Source organism: Pelophylax lessonae (assembly GCF_965119305.1).
Source record: "Pelophylax lessonae genome assembly, chromosome: 8".
In the NCBI taxonomy this organism is placed as follows: domain Eukaryota; kingdom Metazoa; phylum Chordata; class Amphibia; order Anura; family Ranidae; genus Pelophylax; species Pelophylax lessonae.
In genome coordinates this window covers 210,373,432-210,397,083 of record NC_138775.1, presented here as the reverse complement: position 1 = coordinate 210,397,083, position 23,652 = coordinate 210,373,432, and the positions used below count along the sequence as shown (strand labels likewise).

General features: G+C 41.2%; 1 protein-coding gene and 1 pseudogene across 3 annotated transcripts in view; one reads left to right on the top strand and one right to left on the bottom strand.

Moving 5' to 3' along the window:
• Window positions 1-22,099, bottom strand: part of LOC309562381 (dimethylaniline monooxygenase [N-oxide-forming] 2-like) — a 68,281-nt gene extending 46,182 nt beyond the window's left edge. Inside the window, exons 1-5 of one of the 2 annotated variants that reach the window (XM_082266578.1) lie at window positions 21,990-22,068; window positions 21,661-21,879; window positions 14,924-15,063; window positions 14,654-14,842; window positions 6,092-6,254 (exon numbers count right to left, since the gene is read on the bottom strand). In XM_082266578.1, coding sequence (XP_082122704.1) covers window positions 6,092-6,254; window positions 14,654-14,842; window positions 14,924-15,055 — 484 coding nt within the window. In that variant the 5' untranslated portion in view covers window positions 15,056-15,063; window positions 21,661-21,879; window positions 21,990-22,068. Of the gene's footprint in view, window positions 1-6,091; window positions 6,255-14,653; window positions 14,843-14,923; window positions 15,064-21,660; window positions 21,880-21,989 lie in introns of both variants that reach the window. The other variant, XM_082266579.1, reaches the window with a different exon arrangement.
• On the top strand, window positions 7,524-8,658 carry LOC309562382 (annotated as a pseudogene). The gene is made up of 2 exons (XR_014226213.1): window positions 7,524-8,050; window positions 8,151-8,658. The product of XR_014226213.1 is annotated as an uncharacterized misc_RNA (transcript).
• Window positions 22,100-23,652: the final 1,553 nt, after the last annotated feature.

The window sequence follows — 23,652 nt, the reverse complement described above, 5'->3', positions numbered from 1 at the left end:
ATTAACCAGTTATGAATATCAGATATGGAAAAATGAAATGGAAAGAAAAAATGAAATGGAAAGAAAATAAACCCAAAAAGAATGTGCAAATGAAAAGAAAAAACAAAAATAAAATAAAAATAAAAATTGAAAAATAAAAATAGAAATAAAAGTAAAAATAAAAATAAAATAAAAATAAGACTAAAAAAATAAATAAAAATAAGGATAATAATAAAAAAATTAAAATATTTTTTATGTAATTTATGTATTTACACATATGTAATTTTTTTGTTTAATGTACCGATGTGGCCTTTCTTGTTACGGTGTTCCTCCCAGACTTCCGTGTGTGGCGTTTTTTAATTTTATTTATAGATTCCTACTTGCAATTGCTTCTAATTGTGTATTTGGGGCTGTGTCCCCTAAGGAATTTTCGGTTCTGATTGTGTATCATGTGGCTTCCTGTTCTTGACGGTGGAGCGCACAGGTCTCTTCCGGTTCCGCGCCTCGATTGGATTCGCAGGTGCCTTTCATTTCGGTCCTATTGTGTTAGGTTATTTAAGGGATGTGACGAACATGCTTGGCTACGCCCCCTTGAAGACGTCGTAATGACGAAATGCGTCAGCAGGAGCTAGCCAAGCGTCACTACGTCACCCCCCGAAGTCCGAGGTCGGCCATTTTCTTGGTTATATCCGGAGGAACACTGCTGTAAAGGCTCTGCCTTGCTGTTTTACTATCTGCTTGTTTTATTAACAACAGGGTGAGTGCATAACCTATTTATGTACATTAAACTTTATCTTGAGATAATGCACTATGGGCCTGTCCCTTCTCTTTGATGTCTCCCATTTTGCATGAGATTGCGGTGCTATCAGGATTTTGAAGGGAGTCTGGCTTCTATGTCTTGTATCAGTTAATAATATCTGGAGTTTGGAAGTAGGGGATATTGGAAGATAACTTGGAGCTGTATGATTCAGGAGAAAGGTTGTAGTGGTCCTATAACCACTTACTGCTACAGTTTTGCCAGTATCTGGTAAGAGTCAGTGTGTGGTGGCTGGGATCTCACTTGCATATGCTGATGAACACCTGGGTGGATAACCTGCTGATTGTGCAAACCTGTATTTCCAAGCACTACAATATATGTGGACTTCTATCAGTTTTTAAACTAGCGCAACTCTTTTTTATTTTCATGTTATATAATAAACACTGACACTTTTTGGATCTTGCATATATAGTGATTATTTAGCACTAACTATATCCTGCTATGAGGATTTGTTTATATCAATGGGACATTATATGGTCTGATTAACAGCAGCATTTTCTTTTAAATTTTTTTAATATATATTTTTTTTGTTTTACAGTTTTATTGGTTTCACAGTTTTACACACTATACAGTTTAGCATGGGTGTGATATAATTAAAATAATTGGATGTTATGGATTGCTGCCTTTTATTTGGAAAGCTTCTTATGGTGTACATATTAAAATGCTGTGTTGTAACAGCAAAAAAAAAATATATATTGATAAGGGTTTTAACTGTTCCCTAATCTATCCAAAGCTAAAAATGTTTTGGTTTAAGATATTCATTTATTAAATTCGGATTAACCTGATTCAATAATATGCTGTTTAAAGCTGAAGTTTAATGAACAATGTTTTAAAAACTGCACCAGTCACTACATCAATGAAGTTGGGATCTTTTGGTGTTGCGGAGGTTAATATCAGCAGCTGCCCCTTTTATAGGCACTAGCCAGAAGCACTAAATTTGCTGACTTTCCACCCTTGAGCTCCATTCATAGCATACATACTACAGGCTCCCACAATGCAATAGGTCCTGTAATTGGAGGAGGCGGACCTTTCATTCACCCGCCTGTCCAATCACAGAACCCCTTGCATTGTGGGAATTTATGGTACGGACGCAATGCATGGAGCATGGGGCTGTAAAGGAGGGGCATAGCCAGCACTTTTGACAAGTGGCTGTCACAGGCGCAGCTGCTGATATTAAAACACGTAGTAACAGAAAATCACAGTTGCGGGGGTATCCGGGCAGACTGAGGATTGCAGACACTGAGGATTTCTACCGCAAACAGCAACCACCAGTAAAAGGGACACACTTCATTACTGGTAAGTAGCATCCCTGATGCTGTTTTTAAAAAACATGTTTTTAATAATCACTTGCCAACCAGCTGCCGTAGTTTTACTGTGGCAGGTCGGCTCTATTTCGCGAAACGGTGTACCTGTATGTCGCTTCATGTAATAGACAGTAGAGGTGTGTGCCAATTGGCCAGACGGGAGGCAATAAGTGGGTCAGGCGGACACTTGCCTGCCGGCCACCGATGATCACTCCCCATGGAGACAGAATGGCGGTCTGCCTATGTAAACAAGGCAGACCACCATTCTGTCACAGATGAACATTGAGATCCTTTGTTCCTACTTTTTAGGAACACAGGTCTCTGTGTTCATCTATTAAGTACATCCCCCACACAGTTAGAAAGCACTCCCAAGGAGCACACTTAACCCTTTGATCGCCCCTGGTGTTAACCCCTTCCCTGCCAGTGTCATTAGTACAGTAACAGTGCATATTTTTAGCACTGACTGTAGTATTGTCACTGGTCCCCTCAAAAGTGTCAGTTAGGTGTCCGATTTGTCTGCCGCAATGTCGCAGTCCCGCTGATCGCCACCATTACTAGTAAAAAAAAAAAAAAAAGAAATTACATAAATCTATCCCTTAGTTTCTAGACGCGATAACTTTTGCGCAAACCAATCAATATACACTTGTGTAGCAGAATACATATTGGCCTAAATTGATGCAAAAATTAGATTTTTTATTATTTTTTTATTGGATAGGTTTCAGAGCCGGTTCACATTTGTGCGGCTTGCAAGACCTCATGTAATTCAGAGCGCACTGCTCCTTCATTACATGCGATCTCATGTGCGGATGCGAATTCAGCCATACACTTTGTATGGCTGAATTCGCACTGTATCCGCACCAAAGACGCACAGGCCCCTTTTTTTCAGCCGCTTCAGGATCGGATCGCACAGTGGTTCACACTTGTGCGATCCGATCCTGTGCAAACTGTCAGATCGCACTGCAATATGCGATCAAACTGGGGGTGTCGTTAACATTTAATTTACACCCCCTGCGTATCGCATATGGCAGTGTGAACTGCCTCTTGTGCGGATGCGATGCGGGAACAGGCTGCGAATTCGCAGCCTTCCTGCATTGCACAAGTGTGAACCGGCACTTATAGCAGGAAGTAAAAATTATTGTTCGTTTTTTTTTTTAGAATTGTCACAATTTTTTTGTTTATAGCGCAAAAAAAAAAAAAAAAAACGCAGAGGTCTTCAAATACCACCAAAAGAAAGCTCTATTTGTGGGGGAAAAAAGTGCATCAACTCTATTTGGGTACATCGTCGCACGACCGCGCAGTTGTCAGTTAAAGTAACGCAGTGCCGTATAGCAAAAAATGGCCTGGTCATTAAGGGGGTAAATCCTTCCGATCCTTAAGTGGTTAAAAAGTCAGCTTTACAGACATACTTATTCAAATGATGTCAATTAGTTTATTGTTTTTATCATCATTAGCAGCAGCAGTAGTAAAATTATGCAATGGCAACAATTAGTAAATATGAACTATAGTTTTATCTCTTTAACTGATACTGCTTGATAGTAGATATTTTATATACCAGTAAGATTGTAATAGTGTGCCTTATGTAGGGATGTGCAAATCTGAATGGGTTCAATTCACCAAGGGTTCTGCCCATTTTTAGAGCTATTAGGCAAAAAACTGCAAAAAGGCATAGGAAGCTGGGCACTGCCTTGGGGGACATGTACCAATGCAAAATAATGTTTAAAATAATACCATACCGAAGGAGTGGGCCTTTTTATGTGGTGACATTGAAAATGCATCAATTCTTTAACTAATCTACTTGGTAGATGGTGTTCTAGAACAGTACATAGCATACAGTCTCAGTAATAGCATACATTGGGAGTTTATATCTGGCTCTGGAATAGATTTTGTTCTTTTACTATTAACTTGGCTTGCATAAAGCAACAGCATCCCAATCTGATTCATGGCAGATTAAAAGAAAGACTCACATGCGTTTTCAAACAGTAATAGGCCTACTTCGGCGGATAAAAATTAGGTATTAGTTCACTGATGATGTCCCTGTCCACATTGACACAACTGTTCAGTGGCTGGCCTATTTCTAGCAAACGTATATAGCGTCTACAAACTATGGGATATTTTTTTTTTCTACTAGTAATGGCAGCAATCAGCGACTTTACTGCAGCGGACAAATCGGACACCTAACTGACACTTCTTTGGGGACCAGTGACATTATTACAGTGATCAGTGCAAAAACTATGCACTGTTACTGTAATAATGACACTGGCAGGGAAGGGGTTAACATCAGGGGCAATCAAAGGGTTAACTGTGTGCCTAGCTAATGTTTCAGTGTAGTGGGGGGGTGCTTTTACTAGTAGTGCTTTACAGAAACACAGGATCCATGTCTTCTGCACTGACAGAATGACTATCTGTCCTGTTTACATAGGCAGACTGGCATTCTGTCATTGTACTGAATGATCAGTGGGTCCCAGTGGACATTGGGGTCCACGGGACCTGCTGATCAGCTCCCGCTGTGAAAAATACCACTGTGCCCAAAATCTGGAAGTGCAAAATCACGTATGTATATGTAATTCTGCATAGCGTGGCCACCCTGTAGCAGTAAATCCACTATGGGGCAGTCGGCAAGCGCTTAAAGGATGCCATGCTGCAAGAAAAAAAACAAAGGAGTTAACTAAAAAATGAAGCCATCTATCAACATAAAATACTAAACAGTATCCTCCCACCTGCTGTAAATAAAAACAAAAGCAGATTTGTAAGGCCCCGTTCACATAGGGGCGACGCTACTTCGCACCGCGACCTCGGAGCGGCCGCCACGGACTTAATAACATTGAAGTCTATGGCGGTCGCCTCCTGGTCGCCCCAAAGAAGCTCCGGACCCTTTTTCTAAGTCGGAGCGACTTGTGTCGCTCCTATTAGAACTGGTCCGCAGCTTCCCTATGGGAGGCGACCTACGGCGACCTGTGAGGCGACCAGGTCGCCTCACAGGTCGCCTTAGTGTGAACGGGGGCTTAAGGAAAGATTTGTAGCAAAACAGATGTTTGTAACTGACAGGATAGTGGCTAAAGGTAACGTCTGGTCTCAAATAAACCACAAAATAAAATTAAAGACCAAAAAGTCCCCAAAAATAATAACAATAATAATAGCAAAAAGGGCAGCAAAGAGGTTGATTGTCCAAAGAGCTAGCAATCAGAATTAAAGTACAGTTTCCAAGCTGACCGAAATCTCTCCCTAAGCAGTTTATCAGCTATCCTATCCCTGCAGTAGCTTAAAGCGATTGTAAAGTCTCGTTTTTTTTCCTATAAAAATAACAAACATTTCAAACTTACCTGCTCTGTTGCAGTGGATTTCCACAGAGCAGCCCGGATCCTCCTCTTCTCGGGCCCCTCTTCTGTGATCCTGGCCCCTCCAGCCTAATAAGTGCCCCCACAACAAGCATCTTGCTATGGGGGCACCCAAGCCGAGTCACAGCTCCCTGTGTCCATTCAGACAAGGAGCCCTGACCCGGCCTCGCCCCCTCTCTCTCCTGATTAGCTAGCTGACTTTGATTGACAGCAGTGGCAGCCAATGGTGCGGCTGCTGTGTCTCAGCCAATCAGGAGGACGACTGAGACACTCGTAGACATCGCCAGACAGAGAGGGACCTCAGGTAAGTATTAGGGGGGCTGAAGGGGGTTTCTGCACACAGAATGCTTTTTATAATAATGCATAGAAACCTTCTGACTTTACAACTTTTTAAAAACACACTCACACAATGACTGCCATGTGCGCCCCCCCTTTCCCATCTTTTTATAGGCCATGCAGTGAATTTTTATTTTAAGAAAATCTCCTTGCCAAATTTACACATAGATTTGCCAGAACCACAAATCTCAAGCCCGCAGAATTGCCTCAACCCCATGGTAGTGACAAACGCAAACCTAATCCCTAATTACATGCTGGTCAGGTTGTGTCATTACATTGACGTGTAAAGATGTATGCTGTAATATCCTTATAAACGGTACCTGGAAGATTGTCTATTGGTATCTCAGCATATACATGTTGACCAGAGCAGACTAAAACTGCGTCAAATATAGCAGTCCTATTTTCACCATCACTTTCTGTAGTAACGTTCCATTGACCATTTACAGGGAAGTCAGGATGTTTCTCAACTCGGCACACTGTTGTCTACATGCAAAACACAAAAATATGTCTTTCATATCTAGAAGTTAAACATGAATTTTAGCCGGTTCAGATAAAGCACAGCAAGCAAGATGTAAAACTAGCAAAATGTAGAACTGAAAAACTGTGTTCAAATAACAATCTTTATGTACAGTATACATCAGTGGTGTATTTTGGTTTTGTGCTGCCCTAGGCAAGACTAAAATTGGGCGCCCCCCATGTAAATTTTCCCCACTCCTTTTTTAACAGATGTTACTCCAAAATTGAAGGACTACAAGTCCCAGCATGAACCCCTGAGATCTCATGAGAGGGGGGAGTGAGAGGGGGTGGGAGAGAGGGGGGGTGGGTGAGGGAGAGAGAGAGGGGGGTGAGGGAAGGAGAGAGGGGGGGTGGGGGAGGGAGGGAGAGAGAGGGGGGTTGGGGAGGGAGGGAGAGAGAGGGGGTGGGTTAGGGAGGGAGAGAGAGGGGGTGGGTGAGAGAGAGGGGGGGATAAGAGAGAGGGGGGGATTAAAGAGAGAGGGGGGAATCAGAGAGAGAGTGGGGGGATGAGAGAAAGGTGAGGATAAGAGAGGGGGTATGAGAGAGAGAGAGAGAGAGAGAGAGAGAGAGAGAGAGGGGGGGATGAGAGACTGAGCGAGAGAGAGAGGGGGGATGAGAGAGTGGGGGATGAGAGAGAGGGGGGATGAGAGTGAGAGAGAGAGGGATGATAGAGAGAGAGGGGGATGAGAAAGGGGGAATTAGAGAGAGAGCGAGAGAGGGGGGTTAGAGAGAGGGATGAGAGCGAGAGAGAGAAGGGAGATGAGAAAGAGAGGAGGGGTGAGAGAGTGAGAGAGGGGGGTGAGAGAGGCGGTTCTAGCAACCAATGACCAATAGAGTCTCAGGTGGAGGGGGGGTGGCTTTTTTGCTGCCCCCTGCAAAGTGCCGCCCTAGGCCTGGGCCTTGTTGGCCTAGGCCAAAATGGTGGTTACCTGGGTGTCACAGCACATTGGATCAATCCAAATAACATGGAAAGAGAGAAAGCAGCTCTTGCCTGTAGACGGTTTAAGGGGCATCATAGTCATGACGCCATAGCACTTGAGCTTGACAATATACACTCAACATATGGGATAACACACAAAATCACAGCAACAGTGACTGATAATGGCTCTAATTTTGTTAAAGCATTTAAGAGGTACCAGCCACTTGAGGAAAGTGATTCTGAAGAAAACGATGACGATGAGGTGACGTTTACAGACATTAATGATGTTCTGCATGCAACTGGTGGTGAGGATAATGATGGTGATGTGATCACTTTGCCCCCCCACAAGAGATGTGCATCACACACACTAAATCTGATTTCATGCACAGATGTGGACAAGTGGCTGCTGTCAAAATCTGCAACAAAGGCTGTTTATAGAAGTGCTACTGCCAAATGTACTGCCCTATGGAACAAGACTAGTCGATCAGCTTTGGCTACTGAAACAGTTGATGAGTTGGTGTCAAAAAAGCTGCTTGTACCTTGTACAACACGATGGAATTCCTTCTATGATGCCCTGGCTCGAATCTGTGAAATATCTATGGTAGACCTTAACACCATTTCCTCCAAATTAGGACTGACAGCGATAACAGAAAGGGAACACCAGTTTTTAAAGGAGTACTGTATTGCGATGAAGCCCCTTACAGTTGCCTTGGATATACTTCAGGGAGAAGAGAATTGTTTTCATGGTACACTCCTACCAACGATCGAAACATTAATGCTGAAAACAGAAGCCCTTCAAAGTGGCCTGCAAATCCTGAGGGACCTTCCTGACGCCATAGTAACAGTAAGTTTAATTTAATATTTTATTATTTATTAAGTGAACATTGCTGTAGTACTCATATAATAATAAATACAACTGCTACTAATTATGATTATTATTTCAGGCTATCAAAACCAGATTTTCTGATGTCCTGGGAAATGAAGAGGCTATACTTGCTGCCGTAACGCTTCCGAAATTCAAGCTTCGCTGGCTGCGCTCACAGGAGTTAAAGGATAAGGCTAAGGCAAGTTTGCTGGCAGAGTGCTGAAGAATTGTCCTCGAAGAACCACAACAAGGTAACAACAGCACATCTACACATCACACAGAGTCAGCCAAAGAGAACGATTTCTTTTCCTTTGAGGAGGACGAGGAGGAAACCTCCTCTTCAGCAGCAGAAAACCAGGTGGCAGACTATATTAGATCTTCAGCACAACACTTTAACTCTCTGTGTGTATTTTCTCTCATCAAGAAAATTGCACTACGTTACAATGCTGCTACTCCATCTAGTGCACCTGTTGAGAGACTTTTCAGCCGGGGCAAGCTTGTCTTCTCTCCGAAGAGGAACAGACTGTCAGACAAAAGATTCGAAAAGAGTTCTCCTCCTACGATACAACCACTGGTTTAGTTGTTAGATGAGAGGAGTATAGATTAATGTACTGTTCATTTTCACTGAGAACGAACAACATGTTAATCTGCATGGAGAGTTGGATAGTGTTCTGTTTCTTGTGCAGTATTATACAACTTAAAGGCCAGATTTTCCTCTGTTTCTTATTACACAGGTTTACAGTTGTGTGTCTTAGTTTTGCACTTGAATGCAAAGTGTGTGAACACTGAACATTATTTTTTTTTCAATATTTAATTTTGTTACTGTACTGAATATATAAGAGTTGGATAGTGTTCTCTATAACAGAACACTATCCAACTCCTAACTATTCAGTACAGTAACAAAACTTCTGTTTATTGTGCAGTAGGCCCAATATACAGTTACAGAGATTTGCACTAATGGCCAGCTTTTCCTTTGTTTCTTTTTACACAATTATACAGATACACAGATAATTGCACTAATTAAAGGCCAGATTTCCCTTTGTTTCTTAAGAAACAAAGGAAAATCTGGGCTTTAATTAGTGCAATTAATTATCTGTATAATTGTGTAAAAAGAAACAAAGGAAAACCTGGACATTAGTGCAAGTCTCTGTAACTGTATATTAGGCCTACTGCACAATAAACAGAAGTTTTGTTACTGTACTGAATAGTTATGAGTTGGATAGTGTTCTGTTCTCCAACAGTAGGCCTAATATACAGTTACAGTAGGCCTAATATACAGTTACTGTATATTAGGCAGTAGGCCTAATATACAGTTACAGAGACTTGCATTAATGTTCAGGTTTTCCTTTGTTTCTTTTTACACAATTATACAGATACAGATAATTGCACTATTAAGGCTCCATGCACACAGGGCGTCATAAAAACGTGCTCCAAAGCTGTTTACATAACGCCGGGAAACAGCAGCTGTAAAAACGTGCTTTCAGTAGCTTTTTCTACTAGCGTTATTGCACGTTTGGCCACAGTAGCTGTTAGCAGCGTTTTTTTCTGCCTCCATTCAAAATCAATGGTTCCCTATGGGAGCCTATTGATTTGAATGGAAGTCACACCGCAGGTCGGATCAGGGTGATCCGACTTGCGGTGCGACCTGCACTGTGAGAATCTTGAGGGGGAACCCCACGCCAAAATGGGGAAAAAAACGGCGTGGGGTTCCCCCCCAGGTTCCAAACCAGGCCCTTCGGATCTGGTATGGAATTTGAGGGTAGCCCCGCACCGAAAAAACAGTGTGGGGTCCCCCCAAAATCCATACCAGACCCTTATCCGAGCATGCAGTCCGGCATGCCAGGAAAGGGGAGGGGACGAGCGAGCGGCCCCACCCCCCCTGGATCATACCAGGCCACACGCCCTCAACATGGGGGGGGTATGGGTGCTTTGGGGCAGGGGGGGCTCTGCACCCCGCACCTCAAAGCACCTTGCCCCCATGTTGATGAGGACAAGGGCCTCATCCCCACAACCCTGGCCGGTGGTTGTGGGGGTCTGCGGGCAGGGGGCTCATCGGAATCTGGAAGCCCCCTTAAAACAAGGGGGCCCCCCGATCCCGGACCCCCTCCCTATGTGAATGGGTATGGGGTACACTGTACCCCTACTCATTCACCCCATAAAATGCAGTGTATGGAAATAACGACAGGAGACGTTTTGGAAAATTTATTAAAAATCTTCATCCGGCTCTTGTCCTCTCCGGGGGTCTTCTCCTCTCCGAGGGTCTTCTGCTCTTTTGCTGTCCGCCCTTCTTGTCTTCTCCTCTCCGGGGTCTTCTGCTGTCTTCTCCTCTCCGAGGGTCTTCTGCTGTCCGCCCTTCTGCTGTCCAATCTTCTTGTCTTCTCCTCTCCGGTCTTCTGCTCTTTTGCTGTCGGCTGTCCTTCTTCCTCCGGTCCTCCTCCGACGACGTCTTCAGCGATTATGCCGGCCTCTGGTCTCTGCAGCTTATTATATAGCCATTAGGGGCGTGGCCGCCAGATGACGTCATCGGGAGACCACGCCCCCTTGTGTCACAGATGACGTCATCTGGCGGCCACGCCCCTAATGGCTATATAATAAGCTGCAGAGACCAGAGGCCGGCATAATCGCTGAAGACGTCGTCGGAGGAGGACCGGAGGAAGAAGGACAGCCGACAGCAAAAGAGCAGAAGACCGGAGAGGAGAAGACAAGAAGATTGGACAGCAGAAGGGCGGACAGCAGAAGACCCTTGGAGAGGAGAAGACAGCAGAAGACCCCGGAGAGGAGAAGACAAGAAGGGCGGACAGCAAAAGAGCAGAAGACCCTCGGAGAGGAGAAGACACCCGGAGAGGACAAGAGCCGGATGAAGATTTTTAATAAATTTTCCAAAACGTCTCCTGTCGTTATTTCCATACACTGCATTTTATGGGGTGAATGAGTAGGGGTACAGTGTACCCCATACCCATTCACATAGGGAGGGGGTCCGGGATCGGGGGGCCCCCTTGTTTTAAGGGGGCTTCCAGATTCCGATGAGCCCCCTGCCCGCAGACCCCCACAACCACCGGCCAGGGTTGTGGGGATGAGGCCCTTGTCCTCATCAACATGGGGGGAAGGTGCTTTGAGGTGCGGGGTGCAGAGCCCCCCCTGCCCCAAAGCACCCACACCCCCCCCATGTTGAGGGCATGTGGCCTGGTATGATCCAGGGGGGGTGGGGCCGCTCGCTCGTCCCCTCCCCTTTCCTGGCATGCCGGACTGCATGCTCGGATAAGGGTCTGGTATGGATTTTGGGGGGGACCCCACGCCGTTTTTTGGGCGTGGGGCTACCCTCAAATTCCATACCAGATCCGAAGGGCCTGGTTTGGAACCTGGGGGGGAACCCCACGCCGTTTTTTTCCCCATTTTGGCGTGGAGTTCCCCCTCAAGATTCTCACAGTGCAGGTCGCACCGCAAGTCGGATCACCCTGATCCGACCTGCGGTGTGACTTCCATTCAAATCAATAGGCTCCCATAGGGAACCATTGATTTTGAATGGAAGAAAAAAACGTTATGGAGCCTTATGGAGCCTTTAGCAGCGTCAGACGTTTTTTGCAGCTTGACGCTGGAGCTCCTGAACCCACAGTTCCTGGGTTTTTTTTGGAGCTGTAAAACGCCTATGCCACTTGGAGCTCCTAAAAGCTCTATGTGTGCATGAGGCCATAGAATAACATGGATGGGCGTTCTGCAGCTGCAAAAAAAAACGTCTGACGCTGCTAACAGCAGCTGTAAAAACGTCCAGTGTGCATGAGGCCTAAAGGCCAGATTTACCTTTGTTTCTTTTTACACAAGTTTACATTTGTGTGTCTTAATTTTGCACTTGAATTTTAGTTTCAATGTTTATTTTTTATATGTTTCTATGCATATCATTTATATCTATGGCAGGCTGCAATCTATTGAGTTCGGTTAAAATAAATACCAAATGTTCTAAAATACTGTATATAGTGTTTTTATTCTTCAATCAGTTAATATAAACATCTTTGCTATTAAAGATGTTATAGAACGTAATTGCATTATAGAATATTAAAAAAAAAAAGTCACAGTTACTTTGCTGAGTAACTAATTACTTTTTCTATGTGGTAACTGAGTCAGTAACTCAATTACTTTTTGGGAGTAATTTTGGGAGTAATTGGGAGTAATTTGTAACTGTAACTAATTACTTTTTTAAACTAAGATGAGCAACACTGCTCGTCAGTTATTTCAACTGCCTCTAAACTACTATAAACGACGGAGTATACATGTACACATAACACAACATTGAGGAGAGTTCAGGGGCTGTTAAAAAATGTCCAACTGCTCCTAAACATGAGTTTAGCAGCTGCCGTGTACATGAGGCCTAACTGGGATTGTAACAGACCCTAAAGAATGAGAAAAAAAGAAGATGAGATGGAGGGAAAATGATCCCAAAGAGGTTATCCTCTCCATCTCATCAAAAAGGAAAGGGTTCATTTGTGTGCTCCTCACAATAAGGGAGTCCCCAACATCAGATTACTTTTTGTGTCACAGTATCATCCCTTCTCATCACAAATTTTTTATATAATTAAAAAACACTGGCCGTGGCCAGTACTAAGTGATAATTATCCACAAATACCGGAATTTATTATACCACCCCTGCTGGCATATAGGAGTTATGGTTAGATCTGACCAACTGTTCCTCCTGTCACCCTTTTGGGATCATGGAAAAATGGGTCATATCTCTGTTTGAGTTGTATACCATGTAATTCCATTCTGAACGGAAAACAATTTACACATCCACATTGTGGTAAAAATAAAGAAATTAAGAGCCCGTTCACACCAATACGACTTGTCAGGCGACTTGGTCAGCCTGACAAGTCGCGGTCCATCGTGGTCCATTGACTGCTACAGGAACAGTTCTAATAGGAGCGACACAAGTCGCTCCGACTTAGAAAAAGGGTCCTGTACTACTTCGGGGGCGACCTGGAGCGACTTGCATAGACATTCATTTTATGAAGTCTGTGCAAGTCTCGCCGAAGTTGCGCTGCACGCGACTTCACAGGTCGCCCCCCTAGTCGGATCCGACATACTGTAGTGTGAACGGGCTCTAAGAGCTTTTATACCAGCCAGTCTTTGTTTGTTATCTATATCAATAAATGTGCCTGTGGATTGTTCTATGTAGGGGGGGGGGGATTATGGATAGGATTGCAAGACACAAGTACTTTATTATTACTATTATTATTATTATACAGTATTTAGGATATACAGTACAAATACAATACACTTTAATACAGTAGGAGTCAGAGGGCCCTGCTCGTTAGAGCTTACAATCTAAGAATTTAAGAAAAATTGGTCCAACTACTCATACTTAGGGCTCATGTACACAGTGCAGTTGAAAACCTCTTCTGTACACTGGAAACTGACAGCTGGAAACCGACAGTGAAAAACGTCCGTTTTACAGCTTTTACATACCATGTTTTTGCAAGTTTAGCAGCAGTTATGAGCGTTTGAGGTTAGAAGCGTTTTTTAAAGATATCCTCAGGAGACCCTCCCAAATGCCCACAATGCATGAAAAACAAGTAAACTATTAATATTTCAGCAATTCTGTGAGAGAAGAGAGATCAGCAGCAGATATTTACCAAAAATGTGGTTATTTATCAAACCTCGAGAGTGCAAAAATCTGGTGCAGCTCTGCATTGAAACCAATCAGCTTCCAGGTTTTATCGTCAAACTTGATTAAACAAGCTGAAGCTAGAAGCTGATTTACTTGCACCAGATTCTGAGTGCACCAGTTTTAGTAAATCCCCCCATACTGTGGCACAACTTAAATATATGATAATAGATGGCCTTCCCCATATTAGACAAGAAGGAGACAGTGAATTGATTTAAAAAAAAAAAACATAAAGTCTATTGGATAAACCGTTTAGATACTTTGGAGCCGGGTGGATTAAACTCAGATTTTGAGTTACACCTTTTTTTGTGATAAAGGTGTAGAATGAATATGATGAGGTATATTACTGTGTTTAGTAAAGTTTCCTTTCGATCTTACGTCTCTTGTATGTATTTATTTATTTATTTATTTATTTATATATTTGTGTGTATCATTTTGAATCATTTACACTGTGTGTTTTCAATAGGTGCTTTTCTGAAAGCTTTTTTTATCTACTGATGGGGAAAGAATAGAACTTGTTAGCTTTCACTCTATGAAGACTTGACATGTGTTAGTATTAATTTGCATAATTATGATGGTTTATTTGGTTCCTTTTGTGTATAGTTCCATATATTAAGAGTTTTTTGTAATGACTTTAGTACTTGTTCCAGCCTGAGGAAGGGCGTTAGTATTTTTAGCCCGAATCTATAGCAGTAATGGAACTTGTTTTGTATGTTTTTCTTTTCACTGATTTGAATACATTTTAAAAGTGCAGCAATCCAGGACTAATCTATCTATCTATCTATCTATCTATCTATCTATCTATCTATCTATCTATCTATCTATCTATCTATCTATCTATCTATCTATCTATCTATCTATCTATCTATCTATCTATCTATCTATCTATCTATCTATCTATCTATCTATCTATAGTATGTATCTCTTACCTTGAATTGAATGTATTTTGTCAAATTAAAACTTTCAGCATATAACTTGATGTATTCAAAGTATTTCCGATTAGGTAGGAAATTGGGAAAATCTGCGGGCATTGGAAAGTCACTGAAGCACATGGTTTCTTTGGAAATATTGGTAACCAAAGAGCTATAGATGCTGGCCCTCTTATCCTCCACTTCATCCTGGAATACAGTATACAGATGATTAACATATCATTGATATAAAACATACAAATATATTTTAAAAAAAGGGAATGAACTCACTGTAAACCTCCAAAGACCTCCAATATCACAACTTTTTTCAAAACAAGTTGGTTCCAATCCTTCTTCCAAGCATGCTTTGATAGCAGTCAAACCGCTAACCCCTGATCCAATTACTGCTACTTTCTTAACCATTGTGTTATCTACAGAAAAGAATAAAGGAAATGTCATTAGTGGTAAAATTTAGGGATAAACAAAAACATAGTAAATAATAGGATTTTTGACCGTAAAATTCATTTCTCTGATGTTCATTGATGGACACAGCTCCTGATTCTTGTTAACCAATGGGTTATACTGCCCCCTACAAGAGTAGGACACTAGGCAGGAAAAAGCTTGAATACGCCTATGGGCAGTCCCAGGGGGTATACACCCTCTCTCAGCTATAGGCACTCAGTTTTGTTGTAAGCAGTGTCAGAAGAAAGCCAACTCCACAGAGGGGTGGGTTCTGTGTCTGTCAATGAACATCAGAAAAAATGGATTCTATATTTTATGGTAAGTCAAAAATCCCATTTTCTCTTTCGCCAATTCACGGACACAGCTACTGATTCTTCTTAACTGTTGGGACATCCCAAAGCAGTGTTAAACATGAGGGGTGGGGGCGTGGCCTGGACGGCAATGGCTGTACTAACCATCTTGGGTGCCCATCCTGCTGCGGAAGGTAGCATCAGCCACTCCAGCTCTGGATAAGTGCAGACGGCAGGAGCGGGATCCCTCGGTGGAAGATGGCGCCTCCGCCCCTGAGGCCGCTGCCACTGCTGACACTGCCGGAGTCCTCAAGGCGATATACACATGCCAGACTACTCTTACGTCCAAAATAGAAGAAGTAAAAGTGGACATACAGTATCTTTAATCAGGCAGGATATGGCAAAATTAAGAGACCACGCGACAGAAGCAGAAACCAGAATTGGCCAAGCAGAATATTATATCCACTTCAGCACACTTCCGAATCCCTGCAGAGACAAGTACAGCAGCTGACTCAGAAGCAGGATGATTTGGAGAACAGGGCCCGGCGCTGCAATATTAGATTTATTGGGCTCCCGCAAGTTGGTGAGAGCTCAGACCCCACTACATTTTTACAAAACCTCCTGACCTCCACCCATGGTAGAGAGGCCTTCTCCACGACTTTTACAGTTGAAAGGGCCCACCACATGCCGGTGTGCGGCCCTTCTGAAGGAGCACCTCCCAGAACCTTCATCGCAAAACTCCTGAATTACCGTGATCGTGATAAAATCCTGAGACTGACACGTGAACGAGGCTATCCCTTTTCATAACACCCATATCATGGCATTCCCAGTAATGCACTTACATATAGAAGATAAAATGTGAGCAAACATTGCAAGAGCAGTACAAATCTTGACTTCCGGTTACGGTCGTGAACACGGAAGTGACTTCACCCGGCTCCTCCCGACGCGTTGCGTCACTACGCACGTGACTTTCTCAAGGGAACTTGATCCTTGATTTTTGAAAGAAGGGAGAAGAAATCCTCCTGATGTAGTGACGCCACTACCATGTGAATGGACTCCATGGAGGACTTTTGTACTCACACAAAGCAGCTTAGTGCCTTGAGGTCCAGAATTGGACGTACCTTGCTTTCCTTCCTGGGGGCTGTAAAGAGGTTTGAGTAAAAACCCTTGAGAATGTATAACCCAATGGTTAAGAAGAATCAGGAGCTGTGTCCGTCAATGAACGAAGGAGAAATTTAGAATTTTAGAATAATATTTGTATACTGTAGATATGCATTTGTTCCCCAAATCACTACCCATAAAGCCTGTTTCTGTGCCTTACTCTAGGGTGGATATATAGACAGGAAGGATTTCAAATACAAGTTAAAAGGAAAGCATTGAACTACTGGGCTGTGTTTAGTAGCAAGGGTCAATCCCACTGAACCTGCTCTGATGTACAGTTCTAAATTAGGGTTGCTAGAATATTTAAGGGCACTTGACTCGTAAAGTTTATAAATCTACTGCTTTATACCCATATACTGTACACGATTTAAGTAACCTGATTATGTAAATCATTTTGCTGAATAAATGTAAGCAATTCTGTGCTTTGACCATGCAAGTACTCTTTTTTTTTTCCCTCATCCTAGCAGCATATATTTTTCTTCCTATCACTTTCACATCACTTCATGTGCATTCAACTCCAATGCTTTAATAAGGGTTCTCCTTCTTTTTTTTTTTTTAGGGTACATTTTTAGGGCTAAACTATAATTCTTTTCATCTTTGTTAAAAATAAATAAGGGGAAACTTTTAGTGAAACGTGCTCATTTTAAAAAATACAGTTTTGTGGTAATTTTCTGTTTTTTAGGAATCAATATGGTTTATTTATTTATTTATTTTGGATACAGGTTTCAGGGGCAACTCAGGCTGAGTATATGATGGAGAATACATTGATTATATAACACATTACAGGGTAACATCAATCTGTACAGTAAGACTGATATCTATCATGTGTTGTTTTATCTAACTATTTCTTCTTACTAAGTATATACAGCTTCAATATAATTCCACTGCTGTGTCAACCTTTGAGAAAATCTAATTTGCCTGGTTGTCACACTGATCCAATGCCTTCTATATCTTCTACATCTTTGACTATGAACTAGCTAGAGATTCTGACTTCATTCTGATTCACTTATGACATGCTCATTTCAGGTTAGTGACTCTGAAAATATTAAAGCCAGGAAGAGCCGGGTAGCTAGCACCTTAATTAACAGGACAGCGTGGCAGTCCACATATTTCTCTCAGTTCTGATTTCCTTTAAAAAATATCATATGTTGAGGGATCTTTGTTAGCAGTACCTTGCCTTTATGAACATTCTGTAATACAAACACAGTGGAAATAATGCACTAAATAAATACATCTTTCACTTAGCTCAGTGAGCCTGAAATAAAGCTTCACCCCAATTATCCGGTCATGTGAAAAAGGAATTTCTATTTGTTGTCATTTGAACATGACTAAGTCATGATGTTTACATAGGAAATCTTGGTTAAATAAAAAAGTACTCCTTATGTAAATCAGCATCAGTGTGCCTGCCTTTTTTTTTTTTTAGGACCGGAGAATACTGTATTGGGATTTCTAATATTATAATTAGGGATGATCAAACGGTTCGGGTCGACCATAGGTTCGACCCGAACATTGACTGTTCGAAATTCGGCCGAATTCCGAACTTTTTGCTGAAAAAGTTTGGGATTTGGCAACCAGAACCGACCAAAATGCAATGGGACAGGAACTGGGCTTTAAAAGCCCATGATTGGACCAGAACCATCAGTAAAAGCCAATTGAGGGGGCAGGAGGATGCTAGGAATGTGATTGGAGTGACTAGGGGGTCCAGAGGCCAATCAGTAGTGAATATGCCCCCCCAGTACATAACATAGCCCCGCCAAATCTCTAGCACTGTAATACAGGGGCTGTGGAAGAGAGTGGAAGCAGTTCTGTTACTCCTGCTTCAAAAGTGTCATTTAGCAATTATTAGTGTGAGGAAAGGGGTATCTAGTGTAGTTAGGGTACTATTTTCCACTATAGTTAGATTTAATAATCTAGTTTCTGTAGGGAAAGTGTTAAGTGTCAGGGTGACTGTAGTGTAGTGTAGGGTGAACTGACTCTGACTGCTATGGCAGGGTGACCAAACTCTTCCATGTCAGGGTGACCGCCATAGAAAAAAGATCATTTGTCTTAGAATTGCAGTAGAGCAGGGATAGGGCTCCTCTCCTTGTATGCCAGGGTGACCAAATTCATCCATGTCAGGGTGACCGCCATAGAAAAAAGATTGTTTGTCTTAGAATTGCAGTAGGGCAGGGATATGGCTCCGCTACTTTCACACCTGGCCGTTTTTGTTGCAGGCGTTTATTGGGCTTTTTTGTGGACGTCTTTGGAGGCAGGCATGACATCTGAACTTCTGTGTAGGGGTATATATACACACACACATATATGTATATATACACATACACACATATAGGTGTGAAAGTAGCGGAACCCTATGCCTACGCTAATGAAATTATTTGCAGGCATAGGGTTCCGCTCTTATCACACCTGTATGTGTGTATGTGTGTATGTGTATATATACATATATATGTGTGTGTATATATACCCCTATACAGAAGTTCAGATGTTATGCCTGCCTCCAAAGACACCCAAAAAATGCCCAAAAAAACGCCTGCAACAACACACCTGGGCGTTTTTGTTGCAGGTGTTTTTTTGGGCATTTTTTGGGCGTCTTTGGAGGCAGGCATAACATCTGAACTTCTGTATAGGGGTATATATACACATACACACATATAGGTGTGAAAGTAGCAGAACCCTATGCCTGCCCTAATTAAATTATTTGGAGGCATAGGGTTCCGCTCCTATCACACCTGTATGTGTGTATGTGTATATATACATATATGTGTGTGTGTATATATACCCCTATACAGAAGTTCAGATGTTATGCCTGCCTCCAAAGACGCCCAAAAAATGCCCAAAAAAACGCCTGCAACAAAAACGCCCAGGTGTGTTGTTGCTGGCGTTTTTTTGGGCATTTTTTGGGTGTCTTTGGAGGCAGGCATAACATCTGAACTTCTGTGTAGGGGTATATATACACACACACACATATATGTATATATACACATACACACATACAGGTGTGATAGGAGCGGAACCCTATGCCTGCAAATAATTTCATTAGCGCAGGCATAGGGTTCTGCTACTTTCACGCCTATATGTGTGTATGTGTATATATACATATATGTGTGTGTGTATATATACCCCTACACAGAAGTTCAGATGTCATGCCTGCCTCCAAAGACGTCCACAAAAAAGCCCAATAAACGCCTGCAACAAAAACATTTATTCAATATTATTTAATACAAATAGTATTAAGGTGAATGGAAGACAGAGAAAGCAATGTCTAAACATAGGCAAAATGATAAAAAAGTTAAAGAATATAAAAATAATAATAAAATAATAAATAATGAGAGATACAATCAAGATACACCTTTATGAATAGAATTGTATTTTATTTAGCTGATCTATGTTAAAAAGGGTTAAAACAAAAAATAAATTCAACCCTTTTCAATGAGAAGATGGATTTCATTCAAATGAAAAAAAATGGATCAGACCTCCAATAATGTGGTTATCAAAAGCTTTTACAAGGCTTGCCAATGAGCTTATGAAACTTTGTTTTGCAACCTCTTTAGATCAAAGTTGTTACAAAAAATTCTTCACCTTACCAAACTTTGTTGTCAAGCAGCCAATCATGTAAGACAAATAATGCAAAAATATAATTGTTCTATTGTGACCAAATGTACAGTATACTATAAGTACAGTCTTGTAAGACTGGCAAATATTTAGTAAAGTGGTAATAAACAATCAATAAACCAAGTGAACACTTTGCAATACCTGGGTTAGGTACTGATAAATTATGAATAAAAAAACAAAAAAAAAAAACAAGAAATATTGAGAACATAGGGAATCAGAGATTGGCAAGCTTTTTAGAGAGTTATTCCATCTGATTTGCCTGATTTATCTTTGAATTATGTACCAAGTTCACATTTTCTGTACTTAAGGCTGCTATTAGGTATAACTGTGGTGTTTTTCTGGGTGGTGGTGTAAGTATGGGGGGGATTTAAAGCATATAAAACCTGTAATTAGCTCCTGATACACCGCACCCTTTTTTGACCTTACACATGTAGTGATAGAAGCAACTCTTGTCTTGCTCCAAGCTACACAATTTATAGTAACTAATGTTTATTGTTTAGATGTATGTCAATCAATCTCACCAGTCTTCTGCGCAAGCCTACACATCTTTACATACGGTATTTTGGCTTGCTCATTCCTTATGGGAGTTGCCATTTTCCCAGAGAATAGGTCAGCTGTCAGTCTTTCTGTACCATCACTACCCAGCTCATTATGAATTAAAATTGGGGCATAGAGATGACACATACCCAGAGGATGTATCCATGACACCTTGGACTCACATTAAGTGGGTTCAATGATGCTGGACATCATTTAATCCGGAAGAGGACAGATGGGCCTTCAAGGGACATCATTGGAAAGATTATGAGTACTTTTTTTAAAAAAACAACTGGCAACTTGATTTAAGGAAATCACTGGAATCAAGCTTAAAGATCAACCAATTAAATCCTGTGTTATCCCAAACAGCACCTGAAACTCTGGTGAAGGATTTGACCCCTGAAACTTGGAAAATTGGCTTTTTTTTAAGGGGGAGGGGTTATGATTAAAGAAAAAACTCTTGATTTTGAAACCATTTTTGTGGCCCTCTGGTCTTTTACTTTTAGATGACATTTACTAATATGTATGCAGCAACACTGTGGGGTTGATTTATGGAAACTGGAGAGTGCAAAATCTGGTGCAGTTCTGCAAAAAAAAACAATCAGCTTCAATTTTTTTTTTTTTGTCAAAACTTAATTGGACAAGCTGAAGTTCGAAGCTGATTGGCTACCATGCACAGCTGCAGCATATTTTGCACTCTCCGGTTTTAGTAGATCAACTACTGTGTTACCAGTAGCAGGTGTGTAGAGTACAGCCAAGCTCACATTAAATAAAACACACATATAAAGTAAACTACTTTCCCCACCTCAGATCCAAAAGTTTATACCAAGTATCAGCTACTTTCCACAAGCACGGTCATGTTAATGCTATAGTTTCAAAATAAAATGACAATCTTGTTCTGTATTAAAAAGATCTAGTTGTAGCTCCTGGGAAAAACAGAAGGAAAAACCTGCGGCAAAGTAGAATACTCACAGACTGCTGTCAGCCGACAATCCTCTTATGCAGTTAAAGATGTTATCTCTTCCTACTAAAGAATATTGTGTTCTCTACTCCGCTGCTAACTGCTGGAAAATAAATTGGATCCTCCACTCTCTCAATGCAGGCTTACACTATGGAATCCTAGAGATCTGTGCATCCATGCACTGTCAGTGTAATCACAATCCAAGCAGTATACCTGCTTTCAGGCACCCCCTGTGGAGATAAAATGAAAGTTATCTAGCTAGAACTCATTGCAATGAATCAAAAATTAACAAATAGTGCAGATTCAAGGTTATAGAAACAAAACTTTTTAATGTACTCACATTTAAATTCCAATTAAAAGCATCACATCTATATCCCAATCCAGGTTTCGTCAGAAAAGGCTTTTTCAGGTGACACACACATGCAGTTGTATAGTGCTTATATACACATGCCTTACAACCTACCCCTCCCCTAAAAACATTTAACCACATAGACTCCACACTATTGTGTAATTTACAAAGAACACAATGCCAGCAACATAAATCATTACACATGTTGAAATGTTTTCCAACATATACTGTATAACAAATGTACATTTCCTCTAAACAAAATTTGTGAAGGTAAAAAATAAATAATAGCTCTTGTCGTATCACATACCATCTCTATATCTCTAAAGAAGCAATTTCAATTTAAAGAGCTAATTTTAAGAATTTTAGGAATCCATCCTTTGAATTTGTTCTTCATCTTATTTTTGGGGGTTTTTTTGACAGTTTTCTAAAGTTGTTACCTGTCTTGTGCCACTTGCTCTAGAATTCAAGCTGGAAAATTTCCACTACTCTAGAGCCACAGTAAAAAAAAAAAAAAAAAAAAAAACAATAACACCAAGCAAAGTAAACCAAGGATTTCAAATTCTGATGAATCATTTCATTAAACTTTTTTCTAGTCTTCAATAGTTCATCAAAACTCAAGCAAACTTTTTTTCTTATTTTGTCATTTCAACATTGACTTTCTAATCAACACTCGATGTGTCAAACCTGCAATTTATAGTCTTCTATTCACAGTTGAAAGTGAGACTTGCTTACTTCGAGCAGTTCTTGTCCTGTAAGGTGCCTATTCTGCAAATTCACTTTTAGAAACCTACTAGCTGATTTTGTTGTAGCTTTAAGTCTGCCTGATCTGTTTCTGTTCTGAGTTTTTTCCTGTTTCCAAATACCTTCAAGACGAGCTACAGTCTCCTACTCCAAAATGCTCCTTTAAAAAGTGTTTTTTGTTTGAATATTGTCAGTATTGTAAATAAATAGTTTACTTGCCGAATGTCCGGGTTAGCTACCCCTGAAGAGTTTCCATCTTAGGTGTGGGCATCTAAATTCAACGCCATTGAGTTTCTGGATGTAGTCCAATCTTGTGCATGCGTACTAGTGACAGTGCCCAGTGCACAGGTTACTTTAGAACTGGCGCCAAAATTACACTATTAGGCTTTCACAGTTTACGCCAATAACACAGGAGTCCAAGGAAATTGCCTAATGATGTAACTGCCCATGCGGCTGGGACCGAATGTGCCACCAAATTATGTTAAAAAAAAGGTATTTATAAATGATAAAAAACATTGAGAATATCCATTTAGCTCTGTACTCTGGATGGCCATTGTGATCCAAGGAAGAAGTAAAAATGGGTGAATCTCCGCTTTAAGATGGTTTTGGAAGTTGTTTTTGCTGATGCCTCAGCGATATTTCCAATTTCTCTACAGAAAATGACCCACAACTTTGAGGGCTATAATGGTCTGTCTGTTTTCATTTGTTAATTTCCTTTTTCTCACTATCAAGAAATATACTATTTTATTCAATGCAATGTAGTCTACAGTAAATAATGCTTCAGAGGGATTACTAACAATTGTTTCCAACACTGATTTCATGAAGAGGATTTATAAGTAAACAACAATTATTGGGACTTTTAGTAGTTGTTTGCATCTGTAGCACCCTCCTAGTCAGGTACTAGGTAAGAGAG